General features: G+C 47.5%; 1 protein-coding gene and 1 pseudogene across 1 annotated transcript; both read right to left on the reverse strand.

The window, feature by feature from the left end:
• Positions 1 to 81: 81 nt before the first annotated feature.
• On the reverse strand, positions 82 to 1,413 carry LOC131479863 (mucin-4-like; annotated as a pseudogene).
• A 278-nt stretch (positions 1,414 to 1,691) lies between these two features.
• On the reverse strand, positions 1,692 to 18,751 carry LOC131479864 (mucin-4-like). The gene is made up of 12 exons (XM_058661344.1): positions 17,688 to 18,751; positions 16,281 to 16,424; positions 15,485 to 15,627; positions 14,169 to 14,286; positions 13,373 to 13,515; positions 12,057 to 12,174; positions 9,854 to 9,996; positions 9,240 to 9,420; positions 6,947 to 7,136; positions 5,348 to 5,560; positions 3,485 to 3,501; positions 1,692 to 1,845 (listed from the first exon to the last, which is right to left on the reverse strand). The coding sequence occupies exons 1-12, from the start codon at positions 18,749 to 18,751 to the stop codon at positions 1,692 to 1,694; spliced, it is 2,628 nt and encodes an 875-aa protein (XP_058517327.1).
• Positions 18,752 to 21,051: the final 2,300 nt, after the last annotated feature.

Consider the following 21,051-nt stretch of genomic DNA (forward strand, 5'->3'; position numbering starts at 1 on the left):
AGACACTGGAGTCCCCACCAACCCGGTGCTTTGGAATTTGTTGTGGAGCCTGAAGAAGCTGTGGATGAGGAGGAAGTGCTGTCAGCTGGCAAGGATGTGGTATGACCTGGGAATGGAGAGGAGGGGTTTACAGTAACAGGAAGAACAGGAACTGATTGGGACAATCAAAAATTACTGGGAGAAGATTGAAAACGAGGTATGGTCTGAGTTGTAACAGAGTTGCTAAAGGGAGTAGACTTTGAGGAAGGGGAGTCTCAGGAAGACTGGAGAGCAGGAGAGTGAGATGCTGTGGATGAATCCAGCATGGTCTTGACTGAAGGTGGAAGTGATAATGTCAGTGTAGAATGTAAAATGCTTGTAGGACTCAATTACTTGGGATTTGTTGTGGGGGTGGTAGTAGATGCTGTTGTTGGAACAGCCGCAGGATGATCACTGGGGGGTGTGCCAGGGATGCTCCCTGAGGAGGTGGGGACTTGTGTGGCTTGTGTGAAGGAGAGGTGGGCATGCACAGATGGAGTGCCCACTGCGGTTGTGTTCTCATGGAACATTGACCTGGGAACTGTTGTCTGAGCATCTTCACTTGTGGTCAAAATGGAGGGAGGAGAACTAGAGGCTGCATCACTCAGGATGGCGGGATCTACCACAGATGGTCCTGCTGTTGTCCCTGATGACCCAGTTGGCAATGATGTTGGGGTCTCATGGCTATAGTTGACTGCGGTTGAGATAGAGATTGTGCTGCTGCCTGAAGGTGCTGCAGTGTGAGCCTCAGTGTGTGGAGATGTGTGCCCACTGGCTGAGGGTGTGGGAGGTGTTGTTGTGACTGTTGAGAAGGTATCAGTGACCTGGGATACCAAGGTGCTAACTTCTGATCCTCTGGTGGTTCCTGTTCTCTGAGTGTGAGCCATCTGGGAACCAGTTGGATTTCCTTGAGGAGAGGTGTTGGAAGAGGTTGTCCAGTTGGTCAAGCCATGAGAGATGGCGGGATGGCGGGAAGAGAGGTGCTGGATCCTGCAACAGAGCTCATACCTGTGATCCCAGAGGCCATGCCATGACTGACTGCATTCGACAGCAGCTGAGTGGTGTTGCTGTCACTGGAGAGAGTTGTTGAGAAGCTGGTGATCTTACCTGAAGTGGATGCTTCCACAACAGCATTTCCTGGTGCTGTGCTTCCTGCCACTGGGGAGGATGTGGCAACTGTGCCTGCTGAGGTGATGTCTGAGGAGGTGAGAGTGTTGGTGTCCACTTTTCTGGTGGTATCAGTGCTTTGGGACTGGTGGGTTTGGGAAATGGCTGGGGCTGAGTCAGGGGAGGTGTATGTAGAAGGCAGTGTTACCTGTTCTTTAAGGCCCCCTGTTGTGGAGATTACAGACATGGTCTGGGGATTGGTGCTTATTCTAAATGGTAACGTACCTCCTGAGGTCCCCGAGGTGGTGTGAGGGCTGATTGATGATACTCTTGCTTCTGTGGTTGTGTGACTGTCCTCGGAGGATACTGGCTTGTCACTGTCCTTGGGAGGTTCCTCTTCAGAATCACTTTCTTCGGGTGAGTATTTACTTGACGTTGATGAAGAAGCTGTAGTTGTTACTACATTTACTGTACCAGTCACATAGGGGCCTGAATTCATGCTTTGGTATTTTTGTGTGGTCTCTGTGGCATGAGTGTGAACTGTCTGGGAGTTCAAAAACAATTTCTCAGCAGCAGGAGTGGTAAAATGTGATGATGACTGTCCTGCTAGGCCTGCTGGTATAGTGGGTGTAGAGGTTGTACGAGTCAGGGAGGTTGCTGGGGACGGTGACGGTGTTCTGCTTCTCCCACCATTTGTCCACAGTGAGGTTGTGACGATTCCTGGATATGGAGGAAGAGAAGACAGGAATGAGTGTTACAGTCAGAGGGTAGCAGAGTCCAAGGCATTCACAGAGAACTGGAGCTGAAAGACAGCTGGAAGCCTTCTTGGCCTGACTTCTGTCATACCCAAACCACTGCTCACATGAGAAGTTTTCCACTAGGGCCAAAGACATGGTGACCCACCACACCCGCTGCTCACTTCTTCCACTGGTTGGTTTGATCTTGGCCCTCCCCTAAGATGCTGGTTTACCCACATTATCTAGTACTTCCTCTAGGATGAATTGAGCCAATGGGCCATTAGAAGACACTGGAGTCCCCACCAACCCGGTGCTTTGGAATTTGTTGTGGAGCCTGAAGAAGCTGTGGATGAGGAGGAAGTGCTGTCAGCTGGCAAGGATGTGGTATGACCTGGGAATGGAGAGGAGGGGTTTACAGTAACAGGAAGAACAGGAACTGATTGGGACAATCAAAAATTACTGGGAGAAGATTGAAAACGAGGTATGGTCTGAGTTGTAACAGAGTTGCTAAAGGGAGTAGACTTTGAGGAAGGGGAGTCTCAGGAAGACTGGAGAGCAGGAGAGTGAGATGCTGTGGATGAATCCAGCATGGTCTTGACTGAAGGTGGAAGTGATAATGTCAGTGTAGAATGTAAAATGCTTGTAGGACTCAATTACTTGGGATTTGTTGTGGGGGTGGTAGTAGATGCTGTTGTTGGAACAGCCGCAGGATGATCACTGGGGGGTGTGCCAGGGATGCTCCCTGAGGAGGTGGGGACTTGTGTGGCTTGTGTGAAGGAGAGGTGGGCATGCACAGATGGAGTGCCCACTGCGGTTGTGTTCTCATGGAACATTGACCTGGGAACTGTTGTCTGAGCATCTTCACTTGTGGTCAAAATGGAGGGAGGAGAACTAGAGGCTGCATCACTCAGGATGGCGGGATCTACCACAGATGGTCCTGCTGTTGTCCCTGATGACCCAGTTGGCATTGATGTTGGGGTCTCATGGCTATAGTTGACTGCGGTTGAGATAGAGATTGTGCTGCTGCCTGAAGGTGCTGCAGTGTGAGCCTCAGTGTGTGGAGATGTGTGCCCACTGGCTGAGGGTGTGGGAGGTGTTGTTGTGACTGTTGAGAAGGTATCAGTGACCTGGGATACCAAGGTGCTAACTTCTGATCCTCCGGTGGTTCCTGTTCTCTGAGTGTGAGCCATCTGGGAACCAGTTGGATTTCCTTGAGGAGAGGTGTTGGAAGAGGTTGTCCAGTTGGTCAAGCCATGAGAGATGGCGGGAAGAGAGGTGCTGGATCCTGCAACAGAGCTCATTCCTGTGATCCCAGAGGCCATGCCATGACTGACTGCATTCGACAGCAGCTGAGTAGTTGATGGAGTGGTGTTGCTGTCACTGGAGGGAGTTGTTGAGAAGCTGGTGATCTTACCTGAAGTGGATGCTTCCACAACAGCATTTCCTGGTGCTGTGCTTCCTGCCACTGGGGAGGATGTGGCAACTGTGCCTGCTGAGGTGATGTCTGAGGAGGTGAGAGTGTTGGTGTCCACTTTTCTGGTGGTATCAGTGCTTTGGGACTGGTGGGTTTGGGAAATGGCTGGGGCTGAGTCAGGGGAGGTGTATGTAGAAGGCAGTGTTACCTGTTCTTTAAGGCCCCCTGTTGTGGAGATTACAGACATGGTCTGGGGATTGGTGCTTATTCTAAATGGTAACGTACCTCCTGAGGTCCCCGAGGTGGTGTGAGGGCTGATTGATGATACCCTTGCTTCTGTGGTTGTGTGACTGTCCTCGGAGGATACTGGCTTGTCACTGTCCTTGGGAGGTTCCTCTTCAGAATCACTTTCTTCGGGTGAGTATTTACTTGACGTTGATGAAGAAGCTGTAGTTGTTACTACATTTACTGTACCAGTCACATAGGGGCCTGAATTCATGCTTTGGTATTTTTGTGTGGTCTCTGTGGCGTGAGTGTGAACTGTCTGGGAGTTCAAAAACAATTTCTCAGCAGCAGGAGTGGTAAAATGTGATGATGACTGTCCTGCTAGGCCTGCTGGTATAGTGGGTGTAGAGGTTGTACGAGTCAGGGAGGTTGCTGGGGACGGTGACGGTGTTCTGCTTCTCCCACCATTTGTCCACAGTGAGGTTGTGACGATTCCTGGATATGGAGGAAGAGAAGACAGGAATGAGTGTTACAGTCAGAGGGTAGCAGAGTCCAAGGCATTCACAGAGAACTGGAGCTGAAAGACAGCTGGAAGCCTTCTTGGCCTGACTTCTGTCATACCCAAACCACTGCTCACATGAGAAGTTTTCCACTAGGGCCAAAGACATGGTGACCCACCACACCTGCTGCTCACTTCTTCCACTGGTTGGTTTGATCTTGGCCCTCCCCTAAAATGCTGGTTTACCCACATTATCTAGTACTTCCTCTAGGATGAATTGAGCCAATGGGCCATTAGAAGACACTGGAGTCCCCACCAACCCGGTGCTTTGGAATTTGTTGTGGAGCCTGAAGAAGCTGTGGATGAGGAGGAAGTGCTGTCAGCTGGCAAGGATGTGGTATGACCTGGGAATGGAGAGGAGGGGTTTACAGTAACAGGAAGAACAGGAACTGATTGGGACAATCAAAAATTACTGGGAGAAGATTGAAAACGAGGTATGGTCTGAGTTGTAACAGAGTTGCTAAAGGGAGTAGATTTTGAGGAAGGAGAGTCTCAGGAAGACTGGAGAGCAGGAGAGTGAGATGCTGTGGATGAATCCAGCATGGTCTTGACTGAAGGTGGAAGTGATAATGTCAGTGTAGAATGTAAAATTCTTGTAGGACTCAATTACTTGGGATTTGTTGTGGGGGTGGTAGTAGATGCTGTTGTTGGAACAGCCGCAGGATGATCACTGGGGGGTGTGCCAGGGATGCTCCCTGAGGAGGTGGGGACTTGTGTGGCTTGTGTTAAGGAGATGTGGGCATGCACAGATGGAGTGCCCACTGCGGTTGTGTTCTCATGGAACGTTGACCTGGGAACTGTTGTCTGAGCGTCTTCACTTGTGGTCAAAATGGAGGGAGGAGAACTAGAGGCTGCATCACTCAGGATGGCGGGATCTACCACAGATGGTCCTGCTGTTGTCCCTGATGACCCAGTTGGCAATGATGTTGGGGTCTCATGGCTATAGTTGACTGCGGTTGAGATAGAGATTGTGCTGCTGCCTGAAGGTGCTGCAGTGTGAGCCTCAGTGTGTGGAGATGTGTGCCCACTGGCTGAGGGTGTGGGAGGTGTTGTTGTGACTGTTGAGAAGGTATCAGTGACCTGGGATACCAAGGTGCTAACTTCTGATCCTCCGGTGGTTCCTGTTCTCTGAGTGTGAGCCATCTGGGAACCAGTTGGATTTCCTTGAGGAGAGGTGTTGGAAGAGGTTGTCCAGTTGGTCAAGCCATGAGAGATGGTGGGAAGAGAGGTGCTGGATCCTGCAACAGAGCTCATACCTGTGATCCCAGAGGCCATGCCATGACTGACTGCATTCGACAGCAGCTGAGTGGTGTTGCTGTCACTGGAGAGAGTTGTTGAGAAGCTGGTGATCTTACCTGAAGTGGATGCTTCCACAACAGCATTTCCTGGTGCTGTGCTTCCTGCCACTGGGGAGGATGTGGCAACTGTGCCTGCTGAGGTGATGTCTGAGGAGGTGAGAGTGTTGGTGTCCACTTTTCTGGTGGTATCAGTGCTTTGGGACTGGTGGGTTTGGGAAATGGCTGGGGCTGAGTCAGGGGAGGTGTATGTAGAAGGCAGTGTTACCTGTTCTTTAAGGCCCCCTGTTGTGGAGATTACAGACATGGTCTGGGGATTGGTGCTTATTCTAAATGGTAACGTACCTCCTGAGGTCCCCGAGGTGGTGTGAGGGCTGATTGATGATACCCTTGCTTCTGTGGTTGTGTGACTGTCCTCGGAGGATACTGGCTTGTCACTGTCCTTGGGAGGTTCCTCTTCAGAATCACTTTCTTCGGGTGAGTATTTACTTGACGTTGATGAAGAAGCTGTAGTTGTTACTACATTTACTGTACCAGTCACATAGGGGCCTGAATTCATGCTTTGGTATTTTTGTGTGGTCTCTGTGGCGTGAGTGTGAACTGTCTGGGAGTTCAAAAACAATTTCTCAGCAGCAGGAGTGGTAAAATGTGATGATGACTGTCCTGCTAGGCCTGCTGGTATAGTGGGTGTAGAAACATCAAAGGCCGTGTTCCTTGTAGCCATGACTGAGACATCTCCTGGTGTCACCTGGCTGGAGCTAGGGCTAGACCACAGTTCAGCATCAAGTGGTAGAGACACTGTAGAGGTAGGAATGTGAATGGAGGCATTCATTACTAGGTGGGAGTTTGACTTGTTTGCTTCAGTGTCTGTGGAGCTGCCAGGATTCCTAGGGCTGTGTGTAGAGTTCATGGAGTGTGATATTTTCCTGGGGGTGGTAGTAGATGCTGTTGTTGGAACAGCCGCAGGATGATCACTGGGGGGTGTGCCAGGGATGCTCCCTGAGGAGGTGGGGACTTGTGTGGCTTGTGTGAAGGAGAGGTGGGCATGCACAGATGGAGTGCCCACTGCGGTTGTGTTCTCATGGAACGTTGACCTGGGAACTGTTGTCTGAGCGTCTTCACTTGTGGTCAAAATGGAGGGAGGAGAACTAGAGGCTGCATCACTCAGGATGGCGGGATCTACCACAGATGGTCCTGCTGTTGTCCCTGATGACCCAGTTGGCAATGATGTTGGGGTCTCATGGCTATAGTTGACTGCAGTTGAGATAGAGATTGTGCTGCTGCCTGAAGGTGCTGCAGTGTGAGCCTCAGTGTGTGGAGATGTGTGCCCACTGGCTGAGGGTGTGGGAGGTGTTGTTGTGACTGTTGAGAAGGTATCAGTGACCTGGGATACCAAGGTGCTAACTTCTGATCCTCTGGTGGTTCCTGTTCTCTGAGTGTGAGCCATCTGGGAACCAGTTGGATTTCCTTGAGGAGAGGTGTTGGAAGAGGTTGTCCAGTTGGTCAAGCCATGAGAGATGGCGGGAAGAGAGGTGCTGGATCCTGCAACAGAGCTCATTCCTGTGATCCCAGAGGCCATGCCATGACTGACTGCATTCGACAGCAGCTGAGTGGTGTTGCTGTCACTGGAGAGAGTTGTTGAGAAGCTGGTGATCTTACCTGAAGTGGATGCTTCCACAACAGCATTTCCTGGTGCTGTGCTTCCTGCCACTGGGGAGGATGTGGCAACTGTGCCTGCTGAGGTAATGTCTGAGGAGGTGAGAGTGTTGGTGTCCACTTTTCTGGTGGTATCAGTGCTTTGGGACTGGTGGGTTTGGGAAATGGCTGGGGCTGAGTCAGGGGATGTGTATGTAGAAGGCAGTGTTACCTGTTCTTTAAGGCCCCCTGTTGTGGAGATTACAGACATGGTCTGGGGACTGATGCTTGTTCTAAATGGTGATGTACCTCCTGAGGTCCCCAAGGTGGTGTGAGGGCTGGTTGATGATACCCTTGCTTCTGTGGTTGTGTGACTGTCCTTGGAGGATACTGGATTGTAGGTTGTCACTTCATCTGTGGTGTATGCTTCTGGAGAAGTGCTTTCTGCAGGTGAATGTCTGTTTGGCAGGGATGAAGAAGCTGTAATTGCTACAACATGGACTTTTTCAGTCATGGGAAATACTGAAGTCATCATTTGGAATTCTCCTGTGGACTGTTTGGCTTGAGTGTGATCTATCTGGGAGTTCGGTAGATATTCCTGTGGAGATGCACTGGTAGGCCATGATGTTAACTCAGTTTTTGACCATGCTGTAATGGTTTCTTGCGATGTATGTCTGTCTGTTGTAAATGAAGGAGATGGGGATGTCACCATTTCCACGTCCCATGTGAAATCAGAGCTTGGACTCCTGACCTCATTCTCACCAGCAGTCCCTGAAGTTTGTGGCCATGGTATCTGGGAAAGTGCTACCGTGGTTTTTTGAGTAGATGTGCTCACATCTGGCTGTGTGTTTGACTCTTTTAGTTCCCCTGTTGTTGAGACCTCAGGTGTGACCCAAACTGTAGTACCAGTTGTTGAAGGAGTTGTACTTACTGTGCCAAGGAAACGTGTAACTCCTGTTGGCAAGGACAACAGTTCTTTTGGAAATGGAGTTGTGTTGCTATCAGTAGAGACTGGGGTAGTCAACATTGTCATTTTCTCTGGAATGAATGCTTTCTGAGACATACTTGTAGAGACCAGGCTGCTGTCATGAGACTGTCCTGGGGTTTCTGAGGTTTTACTCTTGTTGGTGGGAAAACCTGTTGATATTTTGAAAGTTGAGGAAGTAATTGAAAGGGGTGGTGGTGACACTTTAGAAATGAGTTCAGGCATACTTGCAGTCACAGGTGGTGCTGTGTTCCCTATATTTGCCACAGTGGAATCAGTGGAGGTTGGCATTTTGAGCATCTTTGTTGTTGTTGGGGATGTGTTTCTGACAGTAGAAGGAGGTACAGTGGTTCTTTCACTTGAAAGAGCTGTTTGCTGAGAAATGATCGGTGTCAAAGTGTGCCCACTTGGAAATGCCGCAGGGGTTGATGTGGCCAACTGAGCGGGAGCATTGGTGTGCAATGCTTTGGTAACCTCCACATTCAAAGACCGGGGATTCTGAGAAAACGCTGATGTCTCCCACACAAGAGTGCTAGAAGTTGCTGTTGTTGGTCCTGCTGATGTAGTTGGCAATGATAGTACTATTGTCCCGGGCATAAGGCTTGTAGATACATTGAGTAAGGCATCTACTGTGTTTTGTGGAGTATGATCTGTAAAGGTTGGCCTGGTGATCATTCCTAATACTGTTTGGTGGATGTTCCTGATGCTGGAAGGGAAAGAGACAGTTGACTCACCTGGCACAGGCAGGGTCCAGGAAGAGCCCCATGACGTATCCTGAGTGGATGTTGCAGTAGAGTACACTACTGAGTTTTGTTTCCTATCAGCTGTAGTGGAGAATGCTAATGAGTCTACTGGAACATTCCCAGATGTAAATGATGACATGTCTCTTGTGGTTGCCCGAGTGGAATGTGAGGAGGTAGTCCTTAAGTACACATCATATGTTACATTGCTAAGTGTGGAAAGAGATGTGGCTGATTCTCTGATACCGGATGTTGTGTGAGAGACTGTCTCCATATAAGTGTGACTACTTGGGGAAGGTGGAGGGAATGATGTGGTAATATCAATGGGGAGAGTGGTAGGAGATTGACTGCTAGTCTCCTTACTCTGAGTCTCAGGGTTTTCCGAGGTTGCTGATGTTTCCTGAGGGGAGGTCCCTATAGAAGTTGCCGTTGAGCTTTCTTTTGTTGTCATTGCACTTGTTGGAAGAAGACTCCCAGTGGTATGTGATGTTGTGGTTGTGAGAGTTGAGGCTGAAGAAGTTGACAGTATGATCATCTCTGATGCCGAAGGGAGGATCTTGTTGAATGTAGATGATGCAGATGTTTCAGCTGGAGAGGATGTTGCCTCAGAGTGTGTCTCTGCTCTAGAGTACCCACTTGAGGAAGATGGAGGGCCTGATGTGCTCATATCCATGTACAGACGTGTTGGAAACTGTCTGCTGCTCCCTGTAATCTGAGACTCAGCGTTTGCTGAAGTGGCTGTCGTTTCCTGAATGGAGGTCCCTATAGAAGTTGCTGTTGAGCTTTCTTTAGTTGTCGTTACACTTGTTGGAAGAAGACTCCCAGTGGTATGTGATGCTGTGTCTGTTGTGGTTTCCTTGGTTGAGGCTGAAGAAGTTGACATTGTGACTAAATCAGATGTTATTTGGTTTGCCTTACTGAATGTCGGAGATGATGTTGCCTCAGAGTGTGTCTCTGTCAAGTTGTGTCCACTTGAGGAAGATGAAGGGCCTGAAGTGCTCACATCCATGTGGGTACTTGTTGGAGCTTGTCTGCTGGTCTCAGTACTGTGAGTCTGAGGGTTTTGTGAAGTTGCTGATGTTTCCTTGGTGGAGGTCCCTATAGAAGCTGCTGTTGAGCTTTCTTTAGTTGTCGTTACACTTGTTGGAAGAAGACTCCCAGTGGTATGTGATGTTGTGTCTCCTGTGGTTTCCAGAGTGGAGGCTGAAGAAGTTGACATTGTGATCATCTCTGATGCTGTTGGGCGTATCTTGTTGAATGTAGATGATGGAGATGTTCCAGCTGGAGAGGATGTTGCCTCAAAGGGTATCTCTGTTTGGGAGTATCGACTTGATGAGGATGGAGGCCCTGATGTGCCTATGTCCATGTGGGTACTTATTAGAGACTGTCTGCTGGTCACCATACTCTGAGTCTGAGCATTTTCCAAAGTTGCAGTTGCTTCCTGGGTGGAGGCCATTGTAGAAGTTGCTGGTAAGTTTTCTTTTCTTTCAGTGTTTTGAGGAAGACTCCCAGTTGTCAGTGATGTTGTGTCTGTTGTGGTTGTGAGAGTTGAAGCTGAAGAAGTTGACATGGTGACCAACTCTGATGCTGTCGGGAGGATCTTGTTGAATGTAGATGATGGAGATGTTCCAGCTGGAGAGGATGTTGCCTCAGAGTGTGTCTCTGTCAAGTTGTGTCCACTTGAGGAAGATGGAGGGCCTGATGTGCTCACATCCATGTGGGTACCTGATGGAGATTGTCTGCTGGCCTCAGTACTGTGAGTCTGAGGGTTTTGTGAAGTTGCTGATGTTTCCTTGGTGGAGGTCCCTATAGAAGTTGCTGTTGAGCTTTCTTTAGTTGTCGTTACACTTGTTGGAAGAAGACTCCCAGTGGTATGTGATGTTGTGTCTCCTGTGGTTTTCAGAGTGGAGGCTGAAGAAGTTGACATTGTGATCATCTCTGATGCTGTCGGGCGTATCTTGTTGAATGTAGATGATGGAGATGTTCCAGCTGGAGTGGATGATGCCTCAAAGGGTATTTCTGTGTGGAAGTATCGACTTGATGAGGATGGAGGGCTTGATGTGCCTATGTCCATGTGGGTACTTATTGGAGACTGTCTGCTGGTCACCATACTCTGAGTCTGAGCATTTTCCAAAGTTGCAGTTGCTTCCTGGGTGGAGGCCATTGTAGAAGTTGCTGGTAAGCTTTGTTTTCTTTCAGTGTTTTGAGGAAGACTCCCAGTTGTCAGTAATGTTGTGTCTGTTGTGGTTTCCAGAGTGGAGGCTGAAGAACTTGACATTGTGACCAACTCTGGTATTGTTGAGAGGATCTTGTTGAATGTAGATGTTCCAGCTGGAGAGGATGTTGCCTCAGAGTGTGTCTCTGTCCAGGTGTGTCCACTTGAGGAAGATGAAGGGCCTGAAGTGCTCACATCCATGTGGGTACTTGTTGGAGATTGTCTGCTGGTCTCAGTACTGTGAGTCTGCGGGTTTTGTGAAGTTGCTGATGTTTCCTGGATGGAGGTCCCTATAGAAGTTGCTGTTGAGCTTTCTTTAGTTGTCGTTACACTTGTTGGAAGAAGACTCCCAGTGGTATGTGATGTTGTGTCTCCTGTGGTTTCCAGAGTGGAGGCTGAAGAAGTTGACATTGTGATCATCTCTGATGCTGTTGGGCGTATCTTGTTGAATGTAGATGATGGAGATGTTCCAGCTGGAGTGGATGATGCCTCAAAGGGTATCTCTGTTTGGGAGTATCGACTTGATGAGGATGGAGGGCTTGATGTGCCTATGTCCATGTGGGTACTTATTAGAGACTGTCTGCTGGTCTCTGTACTCTGAGTCTGAGCATTTTCCAAAGTTGCAGTTGCTTCCTGGGTGGAGGCCATTGTAGAAGTTGATACTAAGTTTTGTTTTCTTTCAGTGTTTTGAGGAAGTCTCCAGGTTGTCAGTAATGTTGTGTCTGTTGTGGTTTCCAGAGTGGAGGCTGAAGAAGTTGACATTGTGACCAACTGTGATGCTATTTGGTTTGCCTTACTGAATGTCAAAGATGATGGAGATGTCCCAGCTGGAGAGGATGTTGCCTCAAAGGGTATCTCTGTTTGGGTGTATCCACTTGATGAGGATGGAGGCCCTGATGTGCCTATGTCCATGTGGGTACTTATTAGAGACTGTCTGCTGGTCTCTGGACTCTGAGTCTGAGCATTTTCCAAAATTGCAGTTGTTTCCTTGGTGGAGGCCATTGTAGAAGTTGCTGGTAAGTTTTGTTTACTTCCAGTGTTTTGAGGAAGACTCCCAGTTGTCAGTGATGTTGTGTCTCCTGTGGTTGTGAGAGTTGAGGCTAAAGAAGTTGACATTGTGACCAACTCTGATGCTGTCGGGAGGATCTTGTTGAATGTGGATGATGGAGATGTTGCAGCTGGAGAGGATGTTGCCTCAGAGTGTGTCTCTGTCAAGTTGTGTCCACTTGAGGAAGATGAAGGGCCTGAAGTGCTCACATCCATGTGGGTACTTGTTGGAGATTGTCTGCTAGTCTCAGTACTGTGAGTCTGCGGGTTTTGTGAAGTTGCTGATGTTTCCTTGGTGGAGGCCCCTATAGAAGTTGCTGGTAAGCTTTGTTTGCTTCCAGTGTTTTGAGGAAGACTCCCAGTTGTCAGTGATGTTGTGTCTGTTGTGGTTGTGAGAGTTGAAGCTGAAGAAGTTGACATGGTGACCAACTCTGATGCTGTCGGGAGGATCTTGTTGAATGTAGATGATGGAGATGTTCCAGCTGGAGAGGATGTTGCCTCAGAGTGTGTCTCTGTCCAGGTGTGTCCACTTGAGGAAGATGGAATCCTTGATGTGCTCACATCCATGTGGGTACTTGTTGGAGCTTGTCTGCTGGTCTCAGTACTGTTAGTCTGAGGGTTTTGTGAAGTTGCTGATGTTTCCTTGGTGGAGGTCCCTATAGAAGTTGCTGTTGAGCTTTCTTTAGTTGTCGTTACACTTGTTGGAAGAAGACTCCCAGTGGTATGTGATGTTGTGTCTCCTGTGGTTTCCAGAGTGGAGGCTGAAGAAGTTGACATTGTGATCATCTCTGATGCTGTCGGGTGTATCTTGTTGAATGTAGATGATGGAGATGTTCCAGCTGGAGTGGATGATGCCTCAAAGGGTATTTCTGTGTGGAAGTATCGACTTGATGAGGATGGAGGGCTTGATGTGCCTATGTCCATGTGGGTACTTATTGGAGACTGTCTGCTGGTCACCATACTCTGAGTCTGAGCATTTTCCAAAGTTGCAGTTGCTTCCTGGGTGGAGGCCATTGTAGAAGTTGATACTAAGTTTTGTTTTCTTTCAGTGTTTTGAGGAAGTCTCCAGGTTGTCAGTAATGTTGTGTCTGTTGTGGTTTCCAGAGTGGAGGCTGAAGAACTTGACATTGTGACCAACTCTGGTATTGTTGAGAGGATCTTGTTGAATGTAGATGTTGCAGCTGGAGAGGATGTTGCCTCAGAGTGTGTCTCTGTCCAGGTGTGTCCACTTGAGGAAGATGAAGGGCCTGAAGTGCTCACATCCATGTGGGTACTTGTTGGAGATTGTCTGCTGGTCTCAGTACTGTGAGTCTGCGGGTTTTGTGAAGTTGCTGATGTTTCCTGGATGGAGGTCCCTATAGAAGTTGCTGTTGAGCTTTCTTTAGTTGTCGTTACACTTGTTGGAAGAAGACTCCCAGTGGTATGTGATGTTGTGTCTCCTGTGGTTTCCAGAGTGGAGGCTGAAGAAGTTGACATTGTGATCATCTCTGATGCTGTCGGGCGTATCTTGTTGAATGTAGATGATGGAGATGTTCCAGCTGGAGTGGATGATGCCTCAAAGGGTATCTCTGTTTGGGAGTATCGACTTGATGAGGATGGAGGGCTTGATGTGCCTATGTCCATGTGGGTACTTATTAGAGACTGTCTGCTGGTCTCTGTACTCTGAGTCTGAGCATTTTCCAAAGTTGCAGTTGCTTCCTGGGTGGAGGCCATTGTAGAAGTTGATACTAAGTTTTGTTTTCTTTCAGTGTTTTGAGGAAGTCTCCAGGTTGTCAGTAATGTTGTGTCTGTTGTGGTTTCCAGAGTGGAGGCTGAAGAAGTTGACATTGTGACCAACTGTGATGCTATTTGGTTTGCCTTACTGAATGTCAAAGATGATGGAGATGTCCCAGCTGGAGAGGATGTTGCCTCAAAGGGTATCTCTGTTTGGGTGTATCCACTTGATGAGGATGGAGGCCCTGATGTGCCTATGTCCATGTGGGTACTTATTAGAGACTGTCTGCTGGTCTCTGGACTCTGAGTCTGAGCATTTTCCAAAATTGCAGTTGTTTCCTTGGTGGAGGCCATTGTAGAAGTTGCTGGTAAGTTTTGTTTACTTCCAGTGTTTTGAGGAAGACTCCCAGTTGTCAGTGATGTTGTGTCTCCTGTGGTTGTGAGAGTTGAGGCTAAAGAAGTTGACATTGTGACCAACTCTGATGCTGTCGGGAGGATCTTGTTGAATGTGGATGATGGAGATGTTGCAGCTGGAGAGGATGTTGCCTCAGAGTGTGTCTCTGTCAAGTTGTGTCCACTTGAGGAAGATGAAGGGCCTGAAGTGCTCACATCCATGTGGGTACTTGTTGGAGATTGTCTGCTAGTCTCAGTACTGTGAGTCTGCGGGTTTTGTGAAGTTGCTGATGTTTCCTTGGTGGAGGCCCCTATAGAAGTTGCTGGTAAGCTTTGTTTGCTTCCAGTGTTTTGAGGAAGACTCCCAGTTGTCAGTGATGTTGTGTCTGTTGTGGTTGTGAGAGTTGAAGCTGAAGAAGTTGACATGGTGACCAACTCTGATGCTATCGGGAGGATCTTGTTGAATGTAGATGATGGAGATGTTCCAGCTGGAGAGGATGTTGCCTCAGAGTGTGTCTCTGTCCAGGTGTGTCCACTTGAGGAAGATGGAATCCTTGATGTGCTCACATCCATGTGGGTACTTGTTGGAGCTTGTCTGCTGGTCTCAGTACTGTTAGTCTGAGGGTTTTGTGAAGTTGCTGATGTTTCCTTGGTGGAGGTCCCTATAGAAGTTGCTGTTGAGCTTTCTTTAGTTGTCGTTACACTTGTTGGAAGAAGACTCCCAGTGGTATGTGATGTTGTGTCTCCTGTGGTTTCCAGAGTGGAGGCTGAAGAAGTTGACATTGTGATCATCTCTGATGCTGTCGGGTGTATCTTGTTGAATGTAGATGATGGAGATGTTCCAGCTGGAGTGGATGATGCCTCAAAGGGTATTTCTGTGTGGAAGTATCGACTTGATGAGGATGGAGGGCTTGATGTGCCTATGTCCATGTGGGTACTTATTGGAGACTGTCTGCTGGTCACCATACTCTGAGTCTGAGCATTTTCCAAAGTTGCAGTTGCTTCCTGGGTGGAGGCCATTGTAGAAGTTGATACTAAGTTTTGTTTTCTTTCAGTGTTTTGAGGAAGTCTCCAGGTTGTCAGTAATGTTGTGTCTGTTGTGGTTTCCAGAGTGGAGGCTGAAGAAGTTGACATTGTGACCAACTCTGGTATTGTTGAGAGGATCTTGTTGAATGTAGATGTTCCAGCTGGAGAGGATGTTGCCTCAGAGTGTGTCTCTGTCCAGGTGTGTCCACTTGAGGAAGATGAAGGGCCTGAAGTGCTCACATCCATGTGGGTACTTGTTGGAGATTGTCTGCTGGTCTCAGTACTGTGAGTCTGCGGGTTTTGTGAAGTTGCTGATGTTTCCTGGATGGAGGTCCCTATAGAAGTTGCTGTTGAGCTTTCTTTAGTTGTCGTTACACTTGTTGGAAGAAGACTCCCAGTGGTATGTGATGTTGTGTCTCCTGTGGTTTCCAGAGTGGAGGCTGAAGAAGTTGACATTGTGATCATCTCTGATGCTGTCGGGCGTATCTTGTTGAATGTAGATGATGGAGATGTTCCAGCTGGAGTGGATGATGCCTCAAAGGGTATCTCTGTTTGGGAGTATCGACTTGATGAGGATGGAGGGCTTGATGTGCCTATGTCCATGTGGGTACTTATTAGAGACTGTCTGCTGGTCTCTGTACTCTGAGTCTGAGCATTTTCCAAAGTTGCAGTTGCTTCCTGGGTGGAGGCCATTGTAGAAGTTGATACTAAGTTTTGTTTTCTTTCAGTGTTTTGAGGAAGTCTCCAGGTTGTCAGTAATGTTGTGTCTGTTGTGGTTTCCAGAGTGGAGGCTGAAGAAGTTGACATTGTGACCAACTGTGATGCTATTTGGTTTGCCTTACTGAATGTCAAAGATGATGGAGATGTCCCAGCTGGAGAGGATGTTGCCTCAAAGGGTATCTCTGTTTGGGTGTATCCACTTGATGAGGATGGAGGCCCTGATGTGCCTATGTCCATGTGGGTACTTATTAGAGACTGTCTGCTGGTCTCTGGACTCTGAGTCTGAGCATTTTCCAAAATTGCAGTTGTTTCCTTGGTGGAGGCCATTGTAGAAGTTGCTGGTAAGTTTTGTTTACTTCCAGTGTTTTGAGGAAGACTCCCAGTTGTCAGTGATGTTGTGTCTCCTGTGGTTGTGAGAGTTGAGGCTAAAGAAGTTGACATTGTGACCAACTCTGATGCTGTCGGGAGGATCTTGTTGAATGTGGATGATGGAGATGTTGCAGCTGGAGAGGATGTTGCCTCAGAGTGTGTCTCTGTCAAGTTGTGTCCACTTGAGGAAGATGAAGGGCCTGAAGTGCTCACATCCATGTGGGTACTTGTTGGAGATTGTCTGCTAGTCTCAGTACTGTGAGTCTGCGGGTTTTGTGAAGTTGCTGATGTTTCCTTGGTGGAGGCCCCTATAGAAGTTGCTGGTAAGCTTTGTTTGCTTCCAGTGTTTTGAGGAAGACTCCCAGTTGTCAGTGATGTTGTGTCTGTTGTGGTTGTGAGAGTTGAAGCTGAAGAAGTTGACATGGTGACCAACTCTGATGCTATCGGGAGGATCTTGTTGAATGTAGATGATGGAGATGTTCCAGCTGGAGAGGATGTTGCCTCAGAGTGTGTCTCTGTCCAGGTGTGTCCACTTGAGGAAGATGGAATCCTTGATGTGCTCACATCCATGTGGGTACTTGTTGGAGCTTGTCTGCTGGTCTCAGTACTGTTAGTCTGAGGGTTTTGTGAAGTTGCTGATGTTTCCTTGGTGGAGGTCCCTATAGAAGTTGCTGTTGAGCTTTCTTTAGTTGTCGTTACACTTGTTGGAAGAAGACTCCCAGTGGTATGTGATGTTGTGTCTCCTGTGGTTTCCAGAGTGGAGGCTGAAGAAGTTGACATTGTGATCATCTCTGATGCTGTCGGGTGTATCTTGTTGAATGTAGATGATGGAGATGTTCCAGCTGGAGTGGATGATGCCTCAAAGGGTATTTCTGTGTGGAAGTATCGACTTGATGAGGATGGAGGGCTTGATGTGCCTATGTCCATGTGGGTACTTATTGGAGACTGTCTGCTGGTCACCATACTCTGAGTCTGAGCATTTTCCAAAGTTGCAGTTGCTTCCTGGGTGGAGGCCATTGTAGAAGTTGATACTAAGTTTTGTTTTCTTTCAGTGTTTTGAGGAAGTCTCCAGGTTGTCAGTAATGTTGTGTCTGTTGTGGTTTCCAGAGTGGAGGCTGAAGAAGTTGACATTGTGACCAACTCTGGTATTATTGGGAGGATCTTGTTGAATGTAGATGTTGCAGATGGAGAGGATGTTGCCTCAGAGTGTGTCTCTGTCCAGGTGTGTCCACTTGAGGAAGATGAAGGGCCTGAAGTGCTCACATCCATGTGGGTACTTGTTGGAGATTGTCTGCTGGTCTCAGTACTGTGAGTCTGAGGGTTTTGTGAAGTTGCTGATGTTTCCTTGGTGGAGGTCCCTATAGAAGTTGCTGTTGAGCTTTCTTTAGTTGTCGTTACACTTGCTGGAAGAAGACTCCCAGTGGTATGTGATGTTGTGTCTCCTGTGGTTGTGAGAGTTAAGGCTGAAGAAGTTGACATTGTGACCAACTCTGATGCTGTCGGGAGGATCTTGTTGAATGTAAATGATGGAGATGTTGCAGCTGGAGAGGATGTTGCCTCAGAGTGTGTCTCTGTCAAGTTGTGTCCACTTGAGGAAGATGAAGGGCCTGAAGTGCTCACATCCATGTGGGTGCTTGTTGGAGATTGCCTGCTGGTCTCAGTACTGTGAGTCTGCGGGTTTTGTGAAGTTGCTGATGTTTCCTTGGTGGAGGTCCCTATAGAAGTTGCTGTTGAGCTTTCTTTAGTTGTCGTTACACTTGCTGGAAGAAGACTCCCAGTGGTATGTGATGTTGTGTCTCCTGTGGTTGTGAGAGTGGAGGCTGAAGAAGTTGACATTGTGACCAACTCTGATGCTGTCGGGAGGATCTTGTTGAATGTAGATGATGGAGATGTTCCAGCTGGAGAGGATGTTGCCTCAGAGTGTGTCTCTGTCAAGTTGTGTCCACTTGAGGAAGATGAAGGGCCTGAAGTGCTCACATCCATGTGGGTGCTTGTTGGAGATTGCCTGCTGGTCTCAGTACTGTGAATCTGCGGGTTTTGTGAAGTTGCTGATGTTTCCTTGGTGGAGGTCCCTATAGAAGTTGCTGTTGAGCTTTCTTTAGTTGTCGTTACACTTGTTGGATAAAGACTCCCAGTTCTCAGTGATGTTGTGTCTGTGGTGGTTGTGAGAGTTGAGGCTGAAGAAGTTGACATTGTGATCAACTCTGATGCTATTTGGTTTGCCTTACTGAATGTCAAAGATGATGGAGATGTGGCAGCTGGAGAGGATGTTGCCTCAGAGTGTGTCTCTGTCAAGTTGTGTCCACTTGAGGAAGATGAAGGGCCTGAAGTGCTCACATCCATGTGGGTACTTGTTGGAGATTGTCTGCTGGTCTCAGTACTGTGAGTCTGAGGGTTTTGTGAAGTTGCTGATGTTTCCTTGGTGGAGGTCCCTATAGAAGCTGCTGTTGAGCTTTCTTTAGTTGTCGTTACACTTGTTGGAAGTAGACTCCCAGTGGTATGTGATGTTGTGTCTCCTGTGGTTTCCAGAGTGGAGGCTGAAGAAGTTGACATTGTGATCATCTCTGATGCTGTCGGGCGTATCTTGTTGAATGTAGATGATGGAGATGTTCCAGCTGGAGAGGATGATGCCTCAAAGGGTATCTCTGTTTGGGAGTATCGACTTGATGAGGATGGAGGCCCTGATGTGCCTATGTCCATGTGGGTACTTATTAGAGACTGTCTGCTGGTCTCTGGACTCTGAGTCTGAGCATTTTCCAAAATTGCAGTTGTTTCCTTGGTGGAGGCCATTGTAGAAGTTGCTGGTAAGCTTTGTTTGCTTCCAGTGTTTTGAGGAAGACTCCCAGTTGTCAGTGATGTTGTGTCTCCTGTGGTTTCCAGAGTGGAGGCTGAAGAAGTTGACATTGTGACCAACTCGGGTACTGTTGAGAGGATCTTGTTGAATGTAGATGATGGAGATGTTCCAGCTGGAGAGGATGTTGCCTCAGAGTGTGTCTCTGTCCAGGTGTGTCCACTTGAGGAAGATGGAATCCTTGATGTGCTCACATCCATGTGGGTACTTGTTGGAGATTGTCTGCTGGTCTCAGTACTGTGAGTCTGAGGGTTTTGTGAAGTTGCTGATGTTTCCTTGGTGGAGGCCCCTATAGAAGTTGCTGTTGAGCTTTCTTTAGTTGTCGTTACAGTTGTTGGAAGAAGACTCCCAGTGGTATGTGATGTTGTGTCTCCTGTGGTTGTGAGAGTTGAGGCTGAAGAAGTTGACATTGTGACCAATTCTGATGCTCTTTGTTTTGCCTTACTGAATGTCAAAGATGATGGAGATGTGGCAGCTGGAGAGGATATTGCCTCAGAGTGTGTCTCTGTTTGCGAGAATCCACTGGTTGAAGATGGAGTGCCTGATGTGGTCACTTCCATATGGGTACTTGGAGTCTGTCTGCTGCTCTCAGTACTTTGAGTCTGTGTGTTCTCAGTAATTTCTGATTGTTTCCAATTTGAGTTCCCTGTAGTTGTTTCTGTTGTGTTCTTTGTTGCACTGGTGGTAGTGATAGCCCCAGGTTTAGATGGTGATGTGTCTTCTGTGTTTTTCAGAGTAGATAATTGAGAAAGTGTTGATGCTGTTGTATTGTTTCCTTAGAAATTGGAAAGAAGAGTTCACAAGAGTTAAGCATATTTTTGAAGCTTTTGTTTTATGACTCATTATTTTGCAGATGTAGCATGATATGCCCCCATCAACAGGGTCACTGCTGCAAGAGTTTGTTCTTTTAGTAAATGATAATAAGTCTGAACCATATCAGGTTACTGATTATAGTAAAATATGGTAAGTAACATACGTCACCATCGGCCTAATATAGATGTTGTTGATGGAATCGGAATAATTGCTATAGTACCTAGTACTTTCCCCAGGCAAGTGAAAAGCCAAAATGCATCTGCCTTAGTCTCAAAGCCTTGTTTAATTAACACACGCCCATGTTTTGTAATGTGGAAAAAATTTGAATTACCCAAATCTTTCACACACAGTTTTCAAGCAGCACCAATAAACCATTAGCCCCTTTTCATTCTTCTTCACCTACTGTTGACTCCTATGTGATTTTTTTCCCCTCAATTCATCTCCTCGCACCAAGAAAATCTCTCACCATAGTGATGAGCTTAATATCCTCTCTTCCCCCTGAATATTCTCTGTCACTTAGCTGGAAAGCACAGGTCTCCTTTGGAGCACTGAGACATTATGAATGTTGTGTACCTGTGCATTCCTGTGCTGTGTGATGCAGTTTCGGTCAACAGTGGGCCCCCAGTTGTCTCTGGAGACTGCCTGCCTTTGTGCAAGTGACCATGCTGTTTGCACAATGACAAGGTCACCTGACAATGAATTGCTCAAAATGTCCCCACAAGTAAGCAGCACATGATTGTGGATTTGAGTACCCTCCTTACATAAATACCTTGGCAATGGTGTAAATAGCTGTGTTTATCCAGCATAAAGGAATCAAGAGGCATTCAGCAAAATGGGAATACTAAAAATGGAATCACCAAATAGTTTATTTTGGTGCTAGAAGCTTTAAATATATATACATACTTCCTTCATAATATTCAATGCATGGATTTGAAATTTTTTGAACTGAATAAGCTCTTTCTTTTAAAATATTTATTTATTTGAAAAGCAGAATGACAGACAGACAGACATAGAGCCCTTCCATCTACTGGTCCATTTCCCAAATACACGTGAAATCCGCAGCTGCTCCAGGCTGAAGCCAGGAACTGTATCCTAGTCTGTGTGGGTGCCAGGAGTTAATACCTGCCACTTTCTGGGTACATTAGCAGGAAGCTGAATGGGAAGTAGAGGAAACAGGACTCAATCCAGA

Source organism: Ochotona princeps, chromosome 3, assembly GCF_030435755.1.
Source record: "Ochotona princeps isolate mOchPri1 chromosome 3, mOchPri1.hap1, whole genome shotgun sequence".
Classification (NCBI taxonomy): Eukaryota; Metazoa; Chordata; class Mammalia; order Lagomorpha; family Ochotonidae; genus Ochotona; species Ochotona princeps.